At 42.4% G+C, this 22,706-nt stretch overlaps 3 protein-coding genes across 4 annotated transcripts; 2 read left to right on the top strand and 1 right to left on the bottom strand.

Annotated features, from left to right (window-relative positions):
- Positions 1–130: 130 nt before the first annotated feature.
- Positions 131–12,319, top strand: LOC5514486 (transmembrane protein 184B). Its single transcript, XM_001634654.3, has 7 exons — positions 131–485; positions 1,600–1,762; positions 2,202–2,292; positions 2,495–2,570; positions 3,058–3,149; positions 4,730–4,899; positions 11,085–12,319. The coding sequence occupies exons 1-7, from the start codon at positions 339–341 to the stop codon at positions 11,675–11,677; spliced, it is 1,332 nt and encodes a 443-aa protein (XP_001634704.1). The 5' UTR covers positions 131–338; the 3' UTR covers positions 11,678–12,319.
- Positions 5,785–9,152, bottom strand: LOC116620787 (zinc finger protein 862-like). The gene has a single exon (XM_032386574.2). The coding sequence runs from the start codon at positions 8,487–8,489 to the stop codon at positions 6,198–6,200; it is 2,292 nt and encodes a 763-aa protein (XP_032242465.2). The 5' UTR covers positions 8,490–9,152; the 3' UTR covers positions 5,785–6,197.
- A 1,763-nt stretch (positions 12,320–14,082) lies between the features above and the next one.
- Positions 14,083–22,365, top strand: LOC5514482. 2 transcript variants are annotated; one of them, XM_032384156.2, is made up of 3 exons: positions 14,083–14,250; positions 17,670–17,844; positions 19,237–22,365. In XM_032384156.2, the coding sequence occupies exons 2-3, from the start codon at positions 17,679–17,681 to the stop codon at positions 22,164–22,166; spliced, it is 3,096 nt and encodes a 1,031-aa protein (XP_032240047.2). In that variant the 5' UTR covers positions 14,083–14,250; positions 17,670–17,678; the 3' UTR covers positions 22,167–22,365. The 2 variants fall into 2 exon arrangements, with proteins under 2 accessions (XP_032240047.2, XP_001634703.2); XM_001634653.3 differs by having other exon boundaries at positions 14,086–14,391.
- The last annotated feature ends 341 nt before the right edge of the window (positions 22,366–22,706 follow it).

Genomic DNA, 22,706 nt, shown 5'->3' with positions numbered 1-22,706 from the left:
TTTAAAATCTAATAGTTTTTCTTACAGTAAGCGTCTCTTGGGATGGGTAATAATAGAGTATCGATGACGTTTTTTCAGCGATGACCGATAGCTCAAGTAGAATGCTGGGTAATTCACTATGTCATGAGAGCCAGCGGTCATGCGCATAACAGGTGAAAAAGAACGTTGCTCAAAATCATCAGTCTAAAATTAGAAACCGAAACACTTGGCTTGCAAAATAAACGCTATACACCTCTACCGATCGCTGAATGCTTCAACTACGATTTTCATCAACCAGTTGTGGATGATTTGACCTAATTTCCCTGTAGTCTTATGGCCAACAAAAGGCAGAGGAGATAATGAAGCTGAATGCGACATTTTCTTCGCCAACAAACCACAGTACTCCACAAGCTTTTGTCACTCAAGAAATATTCTTCCAAACAGCCGCTGCTCGAGGGATTTCTGGATTTTTCGTGTGGTCAGCTCTTCTTATCACGTGTTATCAGGTTAGTTCTTTGTCCTTGTTTTCTGATATTTGTTTTAGCTTTTGCCATGCTGTTGTGTTTGTATCTATGTACGTACGTTTCTTCGTCGACATGCTGTTGTTTGTATCTATGTACGTACGTTTCTTCGTCGACATCGACATAAACAAAATGTTCATGCTCATAATTTGCTTGTTTTATATACATTTCTATAATTCAACAAGGCTTAAAGAGAGGTAAACATTTTACCTTCCATATCTTTTCTCACAGTCCCGTAGTTACAACGTTCGTTGGCGACGATTTTTTCGTTTTTGAACGAAAATTAATTAAAAGTGAGCATTGTACTTCGTCTACTGGATATCATTTGTAAATTTGATACCTCTATATTCGAAGCATTGATGAGAAATGCATCGTTAATTACGCTGTTGAACAGTGCTAAACTAATTTATCCTTTTTTGGTGCTTTCAAAACTTTGTTGCAGTTTATTATTTTTCTGTTTTTAGTATTGATTTTGACAGATGTCACATTTCCTTGGAGTGATGACTTTTGATAAGTCAGTGAAGAGTAAAACTGATCATTTCAAAGCACTGGATATGTACTGATGTATTACTGACTTGCTGATATTGGTTTAAGTTCTCACTAAAAATTCCATATGAATGACTAGCTTAGTCTTTAAAAAAGTTCAGGAACAAAAAGCAAATAGACAGAGGGATAAATAAACATAAGCTTGTAGTTTCATACTGGACCCCTCTGAAAAAATAGTTATTTCACTGATATCTCTAACATTAGTCCTTTGTCTTGAGTTACCACTCAAAACGTCAGCAAAACAACTCTATTTTCAAGCTGTAACCCTATGTCAATTTAACTTGAACTTATGCATACCCATCATAGTTGTTTTTTACAGCTTCCTTGTTATACCACTTAAAAACTTACTAAACAACCAGTGCGTAAAAAAATAGCGTGTGCCAAAATATCCAGATCTTCCAAACATTTTGGTATTTCTGTGTCCGATAAAAAGTGGAAGTTGACTGTGCCATCTTTTACTAAATACTTTGTTTCTCATCATTCAACTTTTTATCTTGATTTCAAGTTTTCAATTTCCTGTCAACTTACATCCTCTTCTTGTTTTTCCCTGCAGATCTATCAGCACTTACGCTATTATACAAACCCAAGTGAGCAGAGATGGATTGTACGGATCCTGTTCATAGTTCCTATTTATGCTTTTGACTCATGGCTTAGCCTTCTCTTTTTTGAACAGTCATACTATGTATACTTTGACAGTGTTCGAGATTGCTATGAAGGTATAGTAAAATATCCCATTTGTCTATTGTCCCCTTTATTGTTTCCCTTTATTTCTGATATTTACTTTTATTGTGTTCAATTCTGCTTGAGAAAATCAAATACAGTGAAAAGGTTAATTCTGTCTATTCTTCAAAAAATGAAATTCTTCAATACACACAAAGAGAAGGTGTAGACACCACAATCTGTGCTTTAACATTGTATGACACTGTAGCTTGTTATCAGGATTTTCCCTAAGGACTTAGTCGGCCAGTTTGCTAGGGATTTGATCCAGTTAAATATGAAACAAAGCGAAGTTTAAAGTTTTAAAAATAAAGTTATAATTCAACTGGCATTTAACTCTTTCCCATCAAAAGATACCCCTATATTATTGTCAAAAATTATTTTGTTCCTTGTTGTGAATTCATTTGTGGTGATAAACCACTTCTTTCTTGACCTCAGCATTTGTGATCTATAACTTCTTGAGCCTGTGCTATGAGTACCTGGGTGGTGAGATGTCAATCATGACAGAAATCAGAGGAAGACCAATAAAGTGAGTGTTTCTATGGCCATAGGCAGATAAGTAAATGCAGTTCCAGGGTTCCTGCTTAACCTACAGAAGAGCCTGGGGCTCTGTGTTTTACCTAGTGAACATTATCCCAGTCGTGTTCAAGTCTGGGGCTCTGTGTTTTATCAAGTGTAACATCTCCCTGTTGTGTATTAGCCTGGGTGTAACAATCCTTATTGTGTGACAGGTCCAGTTGGTTCTCGTGCACCTGTTGTCTGGCTGGAAGTCAGTACACAATACTTTTTCTCAGGTTCTGCAAACAGGTAAAGTATAATGTACTTAACAGTACAAAGCTTGATAATAAATAATATAATAAGTATAAGCTGGGGGGTGTCCAGCTTTTAACACTAGGACTTTTGGCCTACAAGTCTCAGATTATTGTAAATTATTACTCTTTCATAATTATACAGTTTAGTTACAGGAATATTGGTATCTTTTCTTATATCTCCATGTCCTTAAAGTACACCACCTTTAAGTTGAATCTACAATATTTTATTAAAGTTAGTGTACACTGCAAATTAGTTTGGATAAGCAAAAAGGGCTATGCAAGAAATTTTTAGATTTTTTTCAGCTCCCATGCTTTATTGTAGATCTGAGATTTCAAAGACCCTTTGGCCCTTAGATTCTCAGCCCCCTTGGTCACACCCAACCCCCTCCCTATGGCCAAGTGCAAGCGAAAAACTAAGGGGGGAAGAGAACGATAACAGAAACCTGCTTTTGTGTACTTATGTTTTTGTGTGCTTGTGTCAGGCTACTCTTCAGTTCTGCATCATTAAACCCATCATGGCCTTCATCACTCTGCTGTTGCAGTCCTTTGGTCTTTACTCAGATGGGGACTGGAGGTGAGTATGCCATAAGGGCTTGCATAATGGCCCTGTTTTCAAGTGATGGCTGCTTTAGCAGGTCAGGTCGTTTGCAGCTGGTTTGAAACTTTCTGCAATGTTTTGCTCGTTATACAAGTGCCCATGGCTGAAATGCTGCAGAAATTGGTTTAAAATGGTTGTAAATTCAGCTGTAAACAAACACAAACCTGCACATTAAGAAATGGCACAGTAAACGTGTTATTTAAGGTTGGTATCTCTTCTGTGATCGAGGCTAGATGTGGATGTTCTTAGCTAAAGTAAAAGGCTTAAATTTACGTTGTTTAAACTAATGAAACTTGTATTTGATAAACTTTTGGCGCCTTGCCTCCCATACAGTGCCTACTCTCACCCCACTTTATACAAAATACTGTTCCAATGGAAATTGTATTTAGAAACGGGCGTTAGGTTATTTTTTTTATTAAGCTCAGTGGGCCATGGCTATCTATATTGCGCATAAAGCGATTGTTACCTGTTACCTGTCTTCCTCGTGCCGTGTGGCACATAGGGCCTTCACAGTGCTTTTCCACTTTTCCCTGTCTGCTGCTTTTGACCGCACCTCGTCCCAGTTCCTCCACCCCGCCTTGCCTCTCTCCCTTTCCACAGTCCTCCGCCATGTTGTTTAGGGTCTTCCCTGTTTCCTTCTGCCTTCTGGTGTCCAAGTTAATGCTATGCTGCAGTCATTTTCTCTTCCTTGTCTCAACACGTGTCCGATCATTTTCCATCGCCGTCTCTTCACTTCACTGCTCAATTGATGTACTCCAGTTCTTCTCTGTACCTCTTCATTCGTTACATGGTCTTCCCAACTAATCTTCAATATCCTTCTCAAACACTTCTGTTGGAATACATCTAGCAATTTATCATCTTTCTTGTTCATCTTCCACGTCTCGCAACCGTACAATAAAACTGAAAGTACCAACGGCTTGTAAAGCTTTATCTTTGTCCGTCTCATGATCTTCTTTGAGTTACATATACGTTTCAGCCTTGTGTACACACTCCTTGCTTTTGATAATCTAGTTCTGAGATCTTTCATTCCACCACCCTCTCTGCAAAATTTTGCTCCTAGGTACGTAAACTCGCTGACGTCTTCGATTTCTTTTCTATTGATCACAATATTTCCATGCTGTTTGGCATTTATCCTTAGCATCTTCGTCTTCTCTAAGTTTATTTTCAATCCCGCTCGCCTAGCCTCGCCGTCCAGCTTTGCTGTCTTCTCCTGAATATGGTGTTTTGTTGAGGAAAGCAATGCTATGTCGTCCGCAAAGTCTAGATCGTCCAGTTTAGATGTAAATTTCCATCGTATTCCATTTTCTCCTTTTCCAACTGACCTTCGCAATATCCAGTCCATGACCAATAGAAACATGAAGCCCGACATATTGCAGCCTTGCTTTACCCCCGTCTTTATGTTGAACCATTCTCCTGTTTCACCCTGATTTTCGAACGCATAAAGCGATTACAAGCATTAATTCTTCGCCTTCTAAGGTCGGTTTTGCTAAAAGAAGTGCGTCGCCAAAGCGCATGCCGGGAAAAATAATTGACGTCGGACGCTTCTTTATTCACAGGGCAGACCGTGGTTACCTGTACATAACAATCGTCTATAACATCAGCGTGTCGCTCGCCCTGTATGCACTTTTCCTGTTCTACCAGGCGACTAAAGATCTCCTTAGCCCCTATTATCCTGTGTTGAAGTTCTTCACCATCAAGTCGGTCATCTTTCTATCCTTTTGGCAAGGTGAATGATCTTACATGGATACCTTATATTTATTATAATTTCTCATTAGTAAAATTGTTATCATAGTCATAAATCATTATCATGATTTTTCCTGCCGTTATCAACATTCTCATTGGGAAAACTCCCAGCAGTTGGTGGCCTGGGTAGACGCGGTCGCGTGTGTGGATGAAAAAAAAAAAAACGTTTTATGTTTTTAACATTTTGACAAGGTTGTCTTGTCTCGTTATACTCGTAAAAATCAAACAAATGACAAGGGAGACATGAAAACATAAAACAACCTTTAGCATGCAATGCAAGCGTTTACCCGGTGTTTTTATCGAGAAAAAACAGCCTCGAACGATTCGTAGCCGCCATCTTGGATTTTGAGCAAAAATGAAAAAAAAACAATGGAAGGGGGCGGGAAAGGAGATAAAAACACCGGGTAAACGCCCGCACTGCAGGCTTCAGCAAACCTTCAGCAATAGAAGCAGTTAAGAAGTAAGGCTGATAAAGTCTTGATCATTTTATTTCACTTTATTTAACTATGAGGAATCGATAAAATTCGCTCACTTTTTTTTAAAGTGTGGTGGTTTTTTGACGATTTTTAAATTCAGTCGATAAAAATCAATCAGCTATCTTCGATTTATAGATTGCCAAATCAGGCCTTTCAATAATTATTTGAGTAGGAGGCTGTGTGTTTAGAGTAGGCGGCTGTTAGTGAGTAGCGAGGGCCGTAAGGCCCGAGTAACCTAGGGGGGCCCGGGGGCATGCCCCCCCGGGAAATTTTGCAATTTAGTATATAAGGGATGCGTTTTCCAGCATTCTGAGGGCTGAAAATTTGGCTGTTATATGTGATCCACACAGCCCTTTTTTCAGCATTTTTGAGGGCAAAAAGTACAACTGAGACGTGTTCCATAGCTTTAGTATTTTCTGACTCAACTGATGTCTTTTACAACCCCGGGACACAAGGTATCATTATTGCTAATATCAAGATTGATGTCAAAAATTTGTCACTATTGTACTATCTGAAATGAAATTGTATCTGAAATAACAACGCCAAGATCCAGCTGTGTTTTATACAACAACTCACGGCACAACACCTGACTAATGAAATAATAATGTATCCAAATTTTACCGGAATACGCAAGATACAGCTGTGCTTTTTACAACCTCGGCACAAAAGCTCACTGAGTGAAATTTTGTCACTATTGTACTATCTGAAATAACAACGTCAAGATCCAGCTGTGTTTTGAACAACAACTCATGGCACAACACCTGACTGTAAATTAATAATGATCACTGAGCTGTTGTCAAAAGCATCAGACACATTCAGAGTCGCTGTATTCAAAGTCACTGTCTGAGTAATCGCCAAACAGATCATCAGGAGGGAGCTTCAAAAGCGCTGCGGTTGCCTCCATTTCTTCCTCCAGTGCAACCACATCCGCCTCTAGCGCCCTGGCAGTCTCCCACACATGCTCGATGTCTGTGATGTCCATGGGGATTGGGTCGACTTGAGTGCCTGCATCTGTTGTTGTGGGTTTGTGCAGTTGATGATCCTTTGATGGAGGATTTGCCAATTTGCGCCTGGGCTTGGCCAACCACTGCCTTGTCACCTCTTCTATGATAGGCTTGCACTCACTTGTACTAGGGCCATTGATGGTTACGTGCATGAGGGCCTGGAGCATGTCGTTTTTCATTGACGATCGGAGGCGAGTCTTGAGACGCTTGATAGCAGAGGCACCTCGCTCTGGCCAAGCATTGCTAACGGGCAGAGAAAGGCATATCTCTACTATTTGTAGGAGGCATGGACACATGTGTTGGTAGGTGGCTTTCATGGCCATCATGTGCTCAAGCAGCCATTCTGTCGGGGTCTTCCGGTTGGTCAGCTTCTTTGAAGGACGTCTGACGTCTGGGGGGACTTCGCTCTTTAAACTCAAGATGTTGTATTTGATCTTGGTCCACTCCGCCAGTAACTCGTCCTTCTTTTCAGCCTGGTCGTTGCTTCCATTGTAAAAGAAGTCGGCCAATACTATTGCTTCTTTCTTCCCGTACTCCTTAAAGCCAGGATCTGTCTTCTCTGGGACGGCGCATGGGTCAAAGATTTTGAAGGCTGTCAGGACTTCTAGGTTGCCAGAAAACCTGTTCACGATGTTGTCTTTCAGTGCCTGGACATATTGCCTTGTTAGGCTTTGCAGCATGCTCTTCTTCTCCGGTGTGAAATCTGGCAGGTCGCACCTTGAAAGTCTCCCTCCCTCGATCAGATCTTCCGTCATTCTGGCTAAGTGTGTTTGGTTCTTAGCGACATCATCTAGCTGATCCATGGTGTAGTCGATGGCTGGTGCGATTGAAGCAAAACACACTTCACCCTCTTGGAAGGCCTTACTCAGATGCCCGAGGATAGGAAGGACCTCATGCAATAAATACACAGTTCCTATAAATTTCAACTTCGAAGTTTGCTTCAAAAGGCCAGTTGCTGTTGCATCGTTGCTCTCTTTGAAGAATCTAAGGGTCTGAAGTAATGCTTCGTAATCTTCAAAGACCCCTTCGATAGCCTTCTCCGTTGAAAGCCATCTTGTCCTGCAGGCTTTTTTGAACCGCTTTCCAATTTGTTTCTTGCCTTTCGCGCTGACATTTATCTTCTTGACTTCAAGTACGGATTTCGCGTACGCCGCCGTTTTCTTCGCTGAGTTATCGAAGAAAGACCACAGTTGAATAAGGATACGCTCCACTTGTTTGATGTAATCTACTGTGTCGTTGGCGTCTCCGCACGCAAGGGCCAAACGGTGACAGATGCAATGGATGTTAAGCATGGCCTTGTTATCCGCTTTCAACCTTGTTGCTACTCCGGATCTTCGGCCTGTCATCACGGATGCCCCATCGCTTGAGAAACTTGACACATTTTCCATTTTCAGACCAGCATCTGTGACTTGGGAAATAATGGCCTCTGTGATGGACTTGGCGTCTGGTGATCCTGTTGTAGAACTCTCTAACAGGTCGCTGGCGGCCAGAAATGTCGTGTGAGCTTTGCCACTATTGGGGTCAACATATTTTACAAATGTTACCAGCTGCTCTATGTTGGAAACATCGCATACCTCGTCAGAGAGAATTCCAAAGCAGTTTGCGAGAGACAAGTTAGTCGTGAGCTGCTCTTTCAATACGCTGCCAATAAGGAGGAACATTTCTCGGACTGATCCTGCAGAGCGGTGTTGAAAGTACTTGATGTTGTCGAGACCTAGTTGCTCAAGCACTGACAGCAGACTAGTGAACTTCTTATTAAACATCTCTTCTTTTGCTAGCCAGTACATGGCCAGAAATGTCTTATAGTACACCTCGTCCTTACTGCTTTGGATTTCTTTGATTGCTACTTCAAAGCTTGATACTCTGCTGAGTAGCTCCGCCTCGACTGCTGCTTTGTGCTGTTGTGATTGTGCATGATCCTCTAGAGCCGCTCGCTTAAATCGCACAGCAGGATCGAGGCTGTATTTTTTGCTTTTGTTTTGGGGGTTTGATGTCCCATGCTTTCGACAAAGCAAGCAGAACATTCCCTGGCCTTCAACATATATAAGCCAGTTGACATCAGTGGCGGTGGACAATGACAACTTCTCATCCATTATCCACTGATGCTGAAAGCGATCAGCAGCCCCCGTAGCCAGGCGGCGCGTTTCAGTGGGGCGCAGAGAGATGCACCTCCGGCTTCTACACGTGTGGAAGCTATGAATAACCTGAGGGTCATCAACAAATGAAGAGATTAAGAAATTCGACTCATCCTCTGCCGTCCATGCCTTTTTAACTTCGCCCTTTGCTCTGTTTTGCGGGGTCGGGTTGCTAGGTGTTTCATTTGCCTCATTTGTCTCGCCACCATGCACTATGAGATTGGCACCTGATGCCGTGCCATCTTGAACCTCTTGAGTAATGCTTGAAGCAGAGTTCGGCGATGGTAATGTAGTCTCTTCGTTTGGTTTGGCTGGAAAATACCACGTAAGTTATGTTATTTGAAATAAAAAGCTATGTTTGAAAAACGTTTTCTGACATACTGTTTTTCTGCCACATACTGTCTTTATGTAATTCAGTTAAAAATCTGATTGATATGGGACCGTTCTTATAATTTGGTTCCCAAACAAAAATCGCCTTTTTTACCACAACTGTTAGTAATCTCGCGCTCTGATTGGTCAATTCGCCGTGGTAAATAAGAGTCCATACCACGCGCGCGCACGCGTGCGGTACTTGCAACGGAAAGTCGCACGTGCTTCCTCGAAAATGAGTGAAATTGTGAAATGAGTAAAGTTGTTGTTGTGGTAAAAAACAAATTTCCAGGGGTTGAGCGTGGTATGTACTCTTATTTCCCACTCTACACGTCATCTTCGAGGCCAAAATTTGTTGTGGACTCACTCGACTTCGTCTCGTGAGTCCACAACATTTTGACCTCGAAGATGACGTGTAGCGTGGGAAATAAGAGTACATACCACGCTCAACCCCTGGAAATTTGTTAAATCTGCCAATTATAACTTTCCCTTCTTGCAAAACAATTTTTTTCTGCTTCTACTTTTATTTTTTGTGTCTCATGGTAATTACTCTTCTGTCTGTTGTGTTTTTTGACCCCCCAAAATAGCTCTGTTGACAAATAATCATTTTTCTGGCAGATGCGAGAAATAGCGTGAAAATTGATTTCCGCACCTATGTGCGTAAGTGCCAAAACCCGGGGGAAACGAGGGACTGTACTCCTACCAGAATTGTTAAACCAAGGGGAAACAAAATCGAAAAAATATATAACAGATTCGAGAAAAAAGAACATACCCTTATCAACGTACACCATATTTTCTTTTTTGCTTGGCCGTCACAAGAACAGTCGGCTGATATGCTTGTGCAACGCGCGCGATGAACGCGGGACTGTCCCGCGGACAGTGGTGACTTTTTGTTCTAACCTAATAGCGCGCGTAGTTTCATTTTGACGCCCATGATTTAGGACATCGACTAACTGGATATCAACATGGGCAATATGGATATCATATATGCGAGCCCCCCTCCCCGCCGAGTTTCCGATCAAACGGGCACTAAATAGCTTTCACTCAAATGAATATCTAGACAGTTCTTATGGAATGTTTCAAGAAAACCTCGAACAAGGCGAATTCTACTAAGATACTGCTTTCGTTTCCCAGGAGAGTTTGTATTGTAGATGATGAAAAAAAAAACGTGAATCTGACGAATCTAGAAACCCATCAGGCCGTCACCAGACTGTCCAAGACAGTCAACCACACAAGAAACCGAAAATAATAGGCACAAGACACAAAAAAACTTGTAGTTTTTGTTCGTGATCGATACCCTGCGAGCCGAGCTTTCTCCTGTGAGTCTTTGATCTTTTCGTAAGCAGTCGTCTCTCAGACACGCCGACTTGCTACAAAATGAAACAGACCTCACAGGAGAAAGCTCGTTCACAGGATAAGTGATCGATGATAGATGTTCACAATTTAGTAGTTCAAAAGTTCAAACTAACTGGTTCAAACAACACAACGCATTTGTAATAATTTCAAAACCTCAATAAAGAAATGATATATTACCCGATCTATTTTCATTTACAAAATAGCTTCTGAAAGCATGAATATTCATGCCCGAACTCGCGGTCGCATCTCTCTTTGATCTCTTGTTGGACGTCGCCATGTTTGAAGAGAAATACCGCTGTACACAATTAGGCTCACACTACCCATAATCCATATCGATGCGAATCCAAGATGGCGGTCGTAAACAAAACAACACGCGACTTGAGTTATTTGGACGAGAATGCAATTGAACGAAGAAAAGTATTGCTAAAAAGACCCTGCTAAATAAGAAAATGATACAACAACATACTAGTGAGTATTTCATTTTCATTTGACAACGTTTCTAGAGCAAGTTTTAGGGCAGATTGCCCAACCTTTTTTTACTGTGTTTTGAAGTAGGCGGCGGTCAACGCCGAAGTAGGCGGCGGTTCACCGCCGGTAGCCGCCTTCTATTGAAAGGCCTGCCAAATCGGTATCGATTTTTAACGATTGAGACCGGGATCACTATCATCAGTATCAATACTATCTTTATTATTCTCATCATTATGACCATCAGTCACCATTGTTATCGTTATTAATCGTCATCGTTATTTATCGTCATCAGTATCATCATTCTCATCAGTATAATCATCATCATGTCATGATTGTCAACATTATCTTTTGTATTTCAAGGAGTGGTACTCGCGGTGGCAGAAAAAGCTGGTCTTATTCGTACCTACAACCATATATCGGCCGGTACAATAGCCGCCGGCTATCAGAACTTTATCGTCTGTATAGAAATGTTCTTCGCTGCTATAGCGCTTCGCTACGCCTTTCCCTACATGACGTACCTAAGCCAGCGAAAATTAAATCAGCAAGGGCAGGGCATAGCGCTGAAAAGTATCTCCAAAAACCTCAAGCAAACCATGAACCCAAGAGACATTGTAGATGATGCTATTCATAACTTCTCTCGTTCCTACCAACACTACGCGAATGCACAGAACTTGAAAACGTTAGGCGACGATTCCTCTGCTAGTCCGTACAGGCCTAGCACCTACCAGAGTTCGACACTCGAGGTCCCGGATGTTAACGAATCGGTGGAGACACCGGGTGAAGCCGTCGACGGATTTGATTCGTTCAGACGTGGAATGCAGGTCACTGTGATTGGTGGATATCATGGCGACCATAGCAACCTAGGTAGTCATAGTAACCATGTGCATCAAGGGCGCAAAGGGAAGGAAACTGAGAAGTCGAATCTTCTTGATTCGGATAGTGATTTTTACTAACTAAAAACCGTACATACATGTGTGCCTTGTTTTCAAACATGCGATAAAAGTCTAAATTGAGTAAAGTGTATTAAGCAGATGCCCTCACATAGCGTAGCACAGACTCGTAGCGTATTACAGAATCAGTAACATGTCAAAATCCCACCGAACGAGTATTTATAGGGCATTGCCCTAGAGTGAAAGTCTCATACACACATTATGCTGTCACTTCTTGTAACCCCTCACATCAAAGTAAATCTCACACTAAATATTTGAAACCCTAACTAGTGGAGGGGTTTACTAGCGCGACGACACAGGTTAATTGTCCCGAAACGGACACACAAGGCGCGGGTAACGGACACGCCCTTTTCGGGCAACCCTCTTCTCCATACGCATGCACGTCATTTGTACAAAAATATAAATAATGCCAGATTTTTAGCTTATAGTTTTGTCGTGAAATTTAAAGTTTTTTAAGGTTGCCTTGTTTAAGGAATATATCTTGACTTTGACGCTAAATTTATGAGGTACACAGGTAAACTATGCTTGTGATGCGTCCAGTAAGGTTTTGTGTAAAAAAAAGTCACAGCTGTAAGTATCTCTCAAGCGGAATCTAGATCCCAAGAATGTAAATATGAAGGTATTAAAGCAGATAGAATAAATCAAGCACTTTTCTATTCATTCTCGTAAATGAGCGTATTTCCGGCTAAACGAGGACTCAATATTGAACACACGTTTGCTTCCTCGGATGGCGGGAAACATCACATACACGTTTTCGTGCTTGTCATGTCTCTTGAACATTCTGTCTTATATAGCCACGATAATCTTTTCTAATGGACTGTTGACGTGCGCGTGTTGATTGTTTACGCGCATTTTTTTTGTGTTATAAAATGCGATTGTTAACGTGCGCGTGTTTGTTTATGCGCATTGTTCTGTGTTTTCTAATGTGCTAGATTGTTGACATGTATTGTTCTTTGTTTTCTATTGCGCTAGATTGAACACTGTGTGCTCTAATGCGCTAGATTGTTGACGTGCGCGTGTTGATTGTTTACGTACATTGATCTGTGTTCTAATGTGCTAGATTGTTGACGTGCGCTTATTGTTTACGGGTATTGCTCTGTGTGTTATAATGCGCTAGATTGTAGACGTGTGCGTGTTAATTGTTTACGTGCATTGTTCTGTGTGTTCTAACGTGCTGAATTGATGACGTGCGCGTGTTGATTGTTTACGCGCATTGTTTATGTTTACGTGCGCGTGTTGTTTACGGGTATTGCTCTGTGTGTTATAATGTGCTAGATTATTAACGTGCACGCTTTAATTGTGTACGCTCCTTATTTTGTGTTTTCTAATGTGCTAGATTGTTGACGTGCGCGCGTTTATTGTGTATGCGCCTTGTTCTGTGTGTTCTAATGTGCTAGATTGTTGACGTGCGCGTGTTGATTGTTGACGTGCATTTTACTTTGTGTTTTAATGTGCTAGATTGTTGAAGAGCGCGTGTTGATTGTCGTGTACTCGCCTTTATCTGTGGTCCTTAATGAGTCCTTAGCTGATCGTCGGACGCACGATAAGCCGACTAGTGAAACCTACACTTGGCGATCTTACCGAGTGTCCTGTGCTCATAGAAACCGTGGAAAGCCTGCTGCTATGTAGTCATCGAATCTAGGAAGCGGCTTAGAAAGTTGTTCTTTAAAGCCGCATTGATACCAGTTTACTTCCGGAGGTCCGACGGAAACCTCAACCGTTTTAAAAGACAAAAGATTCTTTTAAAATTCGAGATATTTAACAGGCCATCCGCTCTAAATTATCAATCACATCCTCAAAGAAACTTCCAATAGACACACTGCTTTCAATATTTTGAAATATTTTTCGCGTTTTCCGTTAAAAATCATCGGATATTGTTACGTATTCGACCGGAAGTGAACTGGTGACAATGCGGCTTTAAACACATGTACCATAGTTTTTGTTATCATTCAGGAAGCTGAGATGACTTTAACACAGGAAGCACGATGCTGAAGAAACGTGACACATTGATATACAGGGCCGTAGCATAGCAGAGGTGGGGCACTGCGGGCTCGTCCCCACCCCCCCAATATTTTTTTTTATATAAGGAAATGACCAATAGGGGCGTGGCTGCGCCCCTTATTGTTTTCTTAAAGTGTCGGTATCGTGCCCCATTATTAATGCCATCAAAATTCGCTCAGGCGCAATAAATTCCAGAAATTCCAACGTGCTTCTTACAAGCTCCAATAAGCTTGGGCGCGCAAATATGCACAGGCGGCATTCGGGATGGTATAATACAAGCTATCGGCACCGCACTAGAAAAGAAAACCCGCCGACTCAAATCCTTCGGGTGAGGCCTTCAGCAAAGCGCTTCGCTGAAGTGCCAGAATATCAGGTAGCATTTTTATGTGCTAATTAATAGATTCCATAGCTTGAATTAGCCAATTAGCAGCGAGTGATCCCACGGTTGTCATCTCATGACATCCAATAGTGGGGGTCATTGACTCAACAAGACACATCAAAGATCAGAGATTTTAAGTAATCGACCAAATCGGCCCCAACCGTGGGAAACAGGACAGAAACGCTGTGTAGTTCAGGTGAGGTGAGCTGCGAGTTTAGTTCCACGCTGGGATTTTGTCCCAAGAATAATACAATCTTTACGGATCTCAGCAGTGCGCTATTCATTTCACACACAAAACGACAATAATATAGTGGAGGAATTTTCGCGAGACGCTTCGGTAAGTTTTATTCTAACACCAAAAATTTATGTCTTGTTGTTTTCTTCTTCAACATTGTTTATTCACTCATCTATCGGCTTTCTGGGATCTCACGTATAAATTACAAATCCTTTGCTCTTATAAATGATACTGCTAATACTAACTGTTTCGATACCCCAGGTATTGCAGATAGAAATTAATAAGAAATCCCTAACCAATTGGAATTTTTATTTACAAAGCGATTAATGTCCTACAATCAGCTATTATTCCAAGAACAAAGATTCCATTTATTTTTGTTTACACAATTAAGTGACCTGTGTTTGTCTTTTATTTAATATTTATTGCGTGATAGCGACAATATTTGGTCTCAATATAAGCGGGATTTACTGTTTTCATGCTCGGTTTGGTAAAGTCCCTCTCAAAGTTTTATCCGTTTTGACGGATCTTGACCTTAGTTTAAGTGTTCCACTTTCTAACCACATTTTTCCTTAGTCATATTTGTGTCAGATTTTGTCAACACCCCCAGATAGACTCATTTCCCGACTAATCGCCTCTCTCCAAAAATATTTAACCCCGTGGTCAATCGCTGTTTATGTGAAGTCAACCAAATCTATTATTCCCCATTTTTAAAAACTTTCTTTTTGTAATAATTTTTGATTATCTTCTAGTAGGTGCTCATTTTTAAGTATTATATATCGCGTCCATAGTTGCGTCCCCGTTAATCACACATACGGTCATGCCCGCAAGTAATCGTTGCCCGCGAAAATCCCCCGCGAACTTCGACGGCTTTTGAGGATCAAAGCAAGGTAGTAAAAACATCTGTTTATAAACGGAAGGCGAGAACGGCTAAGACGAATTTCGTGCTGTGGCGTGGTTTTCTCAGTTTAGGAGGAAATAGCAGCTTGCCTTGAGGGATGGAGGGATGGGATCTCATGTAAAGCCATGAGGTTTTTCTCTAGACATCCGGCAGACGGAAAGAGGGTAGATGGTCGGCGGGTTCATTAGTCATTTCCTGAAGTGTTTTAAAACCTTGTGAAACAGTAGAAAAGATTACCACCTTCTTTAAGGGAATTTTTGCCCTGTTTACAACTCAAGTAGGTAGTCAAAAGCTCCTGTAAGGTGTGAACCTGGAACTTTTTTGTATGTTCTACTCATGTTCTGCCCTGAAGAAGTCTTAATTTTCGTCTTTAAAAAGACGAAAATTTGGCGGAGTCGATTTCCAGCGACTGGAATAAAAGCCAAATTCTCCGGATTTCAGAATTTTAGTCCTAATTTTTGTAATATTAAAAGAATGTCCATCAACCACTCCTTGTTACTGTTTATCATCGAAAATACTACGGAAACTTCAAAATTACAATCTACGAATGAAGTATGGTAGGTTATTGACTATATTTGATTGAGAGTATCTTGGTTACTCGCTTGAATTAGTTAATGGAAATGGATGCTTTGTGTGACTCGGCATGGAGCGGGAGTATAAAATGGTGGCGTGTACAGACGTTTTTGGGGACTGGTTGTGGTATGCATGTAAGATTGGACTCATGAAGTCTGTACTATCTGAGGAGTATTTCAGACATATCATTATGATCTTTATAATCCTTAGCAGAGAGTCAAACAGCCTGATGAGTGCAAAAAGGTCTAAAATATGCTATCAGAGAGACTAGGATATTGTCATCACTAGCTCAGATATTATCTACACTGTCACTGCTAATAATAGCCACATAAAGACCAAATGTTGAATGTGTAACCCCAATTTCGATTTCTATATAAAAAAGAACTGCGTTTGAATTAGCATCACCAAATGATTAATTTTCCTATGATAAACTAGGTGCTCTTAATGCTAGGGATATGTGGTACACAGTGGGACAGTTCTTTGCGCTCAATAGGGCCATCTTTTTAGCAAAAAAAATATAATTTACTTAAAAATCGTTTCAATTCTCAAGACCTGGTTGATTTGTTTGTAATCGATATAGCATCAAGAAATTGAGTGTTGAGTTAATCGCATTTTGATTTTTGAAAGGAAGGATGAGCTCACCAGATTCTCTGGCGCCATCTTGAATTATTTTTAATCTTCCAGGGTTAAGGGCTTGCTGTCTGGATCATCTTTCCTGTTTTTATTCAAAATGTCAATCCTTTTTCAAAACCCGACATTCTTGTTCTCAGTTATCAGTCTCGGATAAAAAGGCTTAGTTTTGTGGCTTTAGAGCGAGATAAGTTTGTTTGTATTTAGGAGGTGTGCCATTAGAGATTATATCACATCGGTAAGATCTTCCGTCAGTGACCCTTACTGGTGAAAAAAGAGCACGCTTTGTCATTGGCTTTGTATGCTATCAGTTGTCCTTATCAAAATGATCTATCATATAAATTATCGCATTTTCAGGGTGAGTAACCTAAAGAAAGGTACGAATGTTGACGACATTTATTTGAAGATAATTGTGCAAGGATTTGCAGAAAGGCTCGCAAAAATCAAGAGAGCTTTTTTTGGGCGATGAAATACCAAACACGCGCCTCTCCTATTGGCTTTATATTGAAATCATAGCACAAAAAAAAGCCTCTGCATATAGGGGCTTTGTGGTGTCCTTCGTTGCCTAAATTTAACGCGGGTGGTACCTTCTCTCGTTGCTTTTCGTTATTACCGGAAAAGGCGGGGTAATTTTCAATATGGCGTCTATCTGGGGAAATTTTCAATCTAGCGTCAATCGAGGGAATTTTTAGTATGGCGTCTATCGGGGGAGTTTTTTCATTATGGTGTCTATTGGAGGAATTTTCAATATGGAGTCTTTCTGGAGAATTTTCAATATATGGCGTTTATCGGGGGAATTTTCAATAAAGCGTCTATCGGGGGATTTTTCAATATGGCGTCTTTAGGGGAAATTCCCAATGTGACGTCTATCGGGGGAATTTCCAATATGGCGTCTATCGGGGAATATCACTTATGGCGTCTATCGGGGAAATTTTCAATATGGCGTCTATAGGGGGGAATTTTCAATATAGCATCTATCTGGGGAATTTTTTCAATATGGTGTCTATCGGGGGAATTTTTTCAATATGGTGTCTATCGGGGGAATTTTTTCAATATGGCGTCTATCGGGGGAGTTTTCAATAGGGCGTCTATCGTGGGATATTTCAATGTGACATCTACCGGAGGAATGTTCAATATGGCGTTTTTCGGGGGAATATCCAATATGGCGTCTATCGGGGGAATTTTTAATGTAGCGTCTATCGGGGAAATTTTCAATAAAACGTCTATCCGGGAAAATTTCAATAAATTTTTGATGTCAAGTGATTTCCATTATTATTAGATCGTTACTATGGCAACCGTCGCAGATCCTTGCAGGACCACTGTCCCTCCAGAGGTGATGGGCCTTCTGTCGCTAGGCAACCAGCAGCTTAGGCACTGTCAGTCCGAGGAGTCAGCGGTTTTCTTCTGCCGGGCATACGCAATGGATCCCAGAGCAACACAGAGCTATGTCGCAGGTACAGCCTATTGCATACTTCATTTTCAGATAAAGTTTTTTTGGTTGTTTGAAATGGACTTTGGCCTGAACCCTCTTCATGTGAATGTGATATGGAATGTGATTGAATGTGATATCGCACGACCATAATTAAATTGTACATCGCGATTCTACTTCTGGGGATAATGGTGATGATGACAAAATGATGCTGATGAGATGATGTTGATAAAGACAAAATCATGGTGATGAGATGGTGATAATGACGAAATTATGGTGGTGGTGGTGATGATATGATGACGCTGATGAGATGGTGGCGATGAGATGATGGTGATGATATGGTGACGCTGATGAGATGATGGAGATGAGATGATGGTGATAATGACAAAATGATGGTGATGAGATGATGATATGATGGTGATTGGTCGTAATAACAGGCGCATACCTAGGATTGGCTGGGGTGGGGGTGTGAAAAAAATTGCCTACGCATTAGGAACTGTTTGCCATTCGGGGGGTGGGGGGGTGCGCAGTGTAGGTATTTATGAAAAAAAGATAGTTTTTAGAGATTCCTCAATAAAAAAAATGACCCAAAATCCCTACCAAAGAATTCAAGATTAGCGATCCTAGGCAAAAAAAGTACAGGGACATTCCGAAAAAAATAGAACTTTAGAAGCACACTAGCATACACACATTGGCACCAGTCGGGCCAAGACGGGACGCTAGCACAGTCTATTACCCGTGCAGTTCGGCAACCATGGACAGCTGTTTCGTCCTTGTTAGGACTCGTCAGCATGGCATAGCCGGTTTGCCTCAGTTAAACTTCATCGGCAAAAAAACTGCAGGGCGACTTCGACTCGAACGAAGTGCTTTAAACCACAGCTCAGATCCATGTGGGATCTAGAGCTGCGACCGGGCTAGCGTGATGCCAATTGTGCGGATCACGCATGCGACCTTTGCTAGTCTAAAACTCCGTCGGATAGCCAAACTATCCTTGCGAGTATGTATACATAAATGTGAACTTTAGAAGCACACTAGCATACACACATTGGCACCAGTCGGGCCAAGACGGGACGCTAGCACAGTCTATTACCCTTAACTGAGGCAAACCGGCTATGCCATGCTGACGAGTTGGCATCACGCTAGCCCGGTCGCAGCTCTAGATCCCACATGGATCTGAGCTGTGGTTTAAAGCACTTCGTTCCGTCCCGTCTTGGCCCGACTGGTGCCAATGTGTGTATGCTAGTGTGCTTCTAAAGTTCACATTTATAGAAAAAAATAGATCAAGACAAATGGTCTCGAAAAAAGATTTCAAGCAGGAAATAAAATCTGTTACCTCCCCGATAGATATAAAATGTTCGGTCCCTGGATAATACTGGTGTTATGGTAGACAGACAGCCATTTTGTATTCGGGTTGCAGGAATTTCCCAGCAGGCCTTGCAGACCCTCGTGTGTACCCTGGAAGACTTCTGCGTTTGCGGCACTGATTCTAACGACCTCTTCTCCAAATTTGGTATCGCATTGTCCTTGGAGAAGCTCTGTGATTGGATACTCACACCAGAACTAAGCCCGCGATCGCGAGTTGCGTGGTCTCTGAAATCGAGGCTGCAGATGCAACGGGAGCAGTACGATGACGTCATAACCACATGTACCTCCGCCCTTAAGTTGTTCTCCATCCGGGATATCGCCTTCCTGCTCCAACGTGCCCTTGCGTTTCTTCTCCGCAACGACACAAACAAAGCAGTGAAGGATTTTTTGACCGCGTTCGAGGAAGACTCAAGAGCGACGGAGGCATATATTCGCGATACGCAAGCAACGTTTATAACGCTAATCCTAGACGCTTTTTACGAGATTCTTTCCAGAGTGAAGAAAAGCAACGCGAGCAATACCCAGGGAGAGGACCAGAATAAAGTAATCATTAAGCTTTATCGGTTTGTGTTGATGCTCAATTCTGGTGACGGTGTTGCGTACGCGGAGTGCACCAAAAGCTTGCTGGAGCTTGGCGCGTATAAAGACGCCGCCGTGCTGCTCTCAGACGCGTTGGAGTCAATGGGAGTCCGCAAGGAGACCATTCAGATGGTAATCCAACGCGCCGAGTGCTACCTTCACATTGAAGAACTTGTACTATCACTCAATGATTACGTGACGGCGTTAGAGCTCGACGAGAAAGTCACGCACGGCGCAATTCTCTCGCTTTCGAAGCAGAGTCAGAGCAAACTCGGCGTTCACGCGAAGAGACTTTCGGATGATTTACTGCGTCATTGTCGCATTCAGAGCAAACTGCGCAGCGCGTGCTGCGTGGATATTCAGATAAACGCGGAGAAACTCACGCGGGCCGCTGGCCTGTTTAAGATACTACACGTGCTTGATAACAATAACACGGATGCTCTGGTCCATAGAGCAGAGTGCTACGAACTGCAAGGCAAAAGTGCACAAGCGCTGGATGTCTATAACGATGTCGTTAGGCTCCGCCCTAAATCTTCACGTTCTTACTGCGCACGCGCAGTCTGCTATTTGAACTCGGGCAGTAATGAGGCCGCTCTGAGTGATTATAACACGGCACTCGGTATACAGCCCGGGTGCGCTCGCTCGCTGTGTGGACGGATGCGAGCGCATTTTGCTATCGGGCAGCAAGACAAAGGAATAGCGGATTTGATAAGTGCGGCGAGAGCGGGAGTCGATAGAGTTCTGGACGCGTTTAATGAGCTTCCTACCGAAGTTAAAGAGACCTTTAAAGTGCAGTTGAAGAGTTTTCTAAACAGAGCCATGCAGAAAATAAAATCTGGTGCTTACTCAGAGAAAGATGTTCTCCTTGTTGGGGAAGTTTTAGCGCGTGCTTACAGCACGGATTTGGATTCCCACCTTGCGTTTGTAGAGCTCTTAGTTTCAATGCAAAAAATCGACGAGGCGCAGGCGATGTTAATCCGATTCATCCAGCAGAACCCTGGCGAGTTCCTTGCATCAGTTCACTTAGCGATGCTGCGCATGCGTAATGGTAACATATGCTACGCACTTGACGAACTCACCACCCTCCTTAGAACGGTCGGCCAGGAAAAATTATCCACTGCGATTACCGGGTTCCCTGTGTCCGAAAAACAAAAGGTATCCCGTGAGGCATACTCGGAGGGACTTCGGCTTGTCGGACGGGAAAACGACGGTGCAGCGGTGTCGTATTTCACGCTCGCGATTATTTTGTCGCCAAAGCAGGCGTGGGAGGCTTACCACCAGCGAGGAAAGCGCTACTTTAAGCTTAAAAAACCAAGGCACGCGCTGCAGGATTTTACTGCAGTCCTATCTATGAGACCGAAGCAAATCGAGGCTCTTTGTGGACGCGCTGTCATCAATCTTACCGCGTGTAAATATCAGGAAGCTGTCGGTGACTTCCTCGCAGGGTTGAAAATCAACCAGAAAATGCTGGCGAATTTTCTAAAGAGGCTTCCTGAGAGCTACCGGCGTGTAGCTTTGAGATCACTTGAGGGTTACTTGCAATCGCAATTTGCGTTATTCAACGCGCACGGTACGAAGTCCGAGTTTATAATGCCGTTAAGTCGGCTGTTAGTTGAAGTTGACGGTAACAGTGCGGCGAATCATAGTACGTTCGCAGATGCTTTGTTCCTTGAGGAGGATTACCAGACTGCGGCGGGCGAGTTGCAGAAAGCAGAGCAACTGAGTAAAACACTTGATATGTGCTTATTCGGTAGGTGCGGTCTCGCGCATGTCAAACTTAATGATTACCGAACAGCGGCTCAGTATTTCAGTCGCCTTTCAGAATGTGACGTCGACGGACTAAAGACCATGATTGATGCACTGAACACCAATCAACGTACAGTATTAGCACGAGAGGCAGCCAATCAGGGAACAGAACAGTTACGGGAGTCCAACTTCGCACATGCGCTTTCTTTTTTCAGTGTCTCCGTGTTCGCTACCAGCGGTCAAAAGGGAGATTATTTACGCATGCGCTGTAAGTGTTTGGAGCGGCTCAGGATGTACGACCGAGCAATCGACGATTTGTCAACGGTAATGTCCATGGGAGCTCCTATGATTGGCGATCTTTGCGCACGCGCAAACTTGCATATTTTGAACGAAAGCTTAGTTGCGGCTTGCGAGGATTTTATGACGTCCTTCGATATGAATGATCACGTGACCCTGAACATCATGGAGTCGTGTCCTGGAAGGGATGCCACCGTTAGGGCTTTTACGTGCGCTGCTACCCTTGAGTGTGAGGCAAAGCGGTATTACGAAGCACTAAACTTGTGTGTGTACGGGCTGAAAGTTGACCCCGAGAACGTGGAGTTGAAACGACTTAAAATGAAACTCGAAATGGGTGTTAGTAAATGCTCTATTCAGTGACGATGCAATATTTAGGCACCGAATACGTTTTTTTTTATATAGGCGGACTGCAAGATCATGCATGAAGCTAGAAATGTGTTTCAAATTATAAGTGATTGTAATCTAGCTACATCACAACATAAGCTGTATTTAGGTAGGTTTCCGCTCAATGGAATCGACCAAAGTTTAAGTTTACTGTCGAATCCGTTGTATCGCCACGCCGCATTTTCAAAACATCGATTTGTTTTTTGTCTTTTGGGATTTTCTGTCCCTCCAGTCAAATTATTCTAAGCCAATCAGATTCTTGCCCTCTCTAGCCTAGTGCAGTTGCCTGGCTTTCTGTCGCGACGCACTGTCTGGTTTTCGTCCAGAGGATAGCCAGGGAAGTGCATAAAGCGAGACTCTGATTGGCTCAGAATGGTTTTACTGACGGAACAGAAAACCAAAACAAATGGTGTTTTTTAAACGCGTATCGCGATACAACGGATTCGTCAGTAAGCTGGTCAAGCGAGAGTTCGGGCACATCACGAAGACACAATTTTATTTCTTTTGAGTGAGAAC

The sequence above is a fragment of the Nematostella vectensis genome, chromosome 12 (genome assembly GCF_932526225.1).
Source record: "Nematostella vectensis chromosome 12, jaNemVect1.1, whole genome shotgun sequence".
Taxonomy (NCBI): domain Eukaryota; kingdom Metazoa; phylum Cnidaria; class Anthozoa; order Actiniaria; family Edwardsiidae; genus Nematostella; species Nematostella vectensis.
Note: the sequence above shows the minus strand (reverse complement) of the source record. Positions and strands in the feature narration are given on the sequence as shown.

Excerpts from the sequence above, each read along its gene's own strand:
- LOC5514486 (XM_001634654.3), top strand. The coding sequence starts at position 339 with ATGAAGCTGAATGCGACATTTTCTTCGCCAACAAACCACAGTACTCCA. Across the intron at positions 1,763-2,201 it reads TGTTCGAGATTGCTATGAAG|CATTTGTGATCTATAACTTC; the intron begins GTATAGTAAAAT and ends TCTTGACCTCAG. Across the intron at positions 3,150-4,729 it reads TACTCAGATGGGGACTGGAG|GGCAGACCGTGGTTACCTGT; the intron begins GTGAGTATGCCA and ends CTTTATTCACAG.
- LOC116620787 (XM_032386574.2), bottom strand. The coding sequence starts at position 8,489 with ATGGATGAGAAGTTGTCATTGTCCACCGCCACTGATGTCAACTGGCTT.
- LOC5514482 (XM_032384156.2), top strand. The coding sequence starts at position 17,679 with ATGGCAACCGTCGCAGATCCTTGCAGGACCACTGTCCCTCCAGAGGTG. Across the intron at positions 17,845-19,236 it reads AACACAGAGCTATGTCGCAG|GAATTTCCCAGCAGGCCTTG; the intron begins GTACAGCCTATT and ends TTCGGGTTGCAG.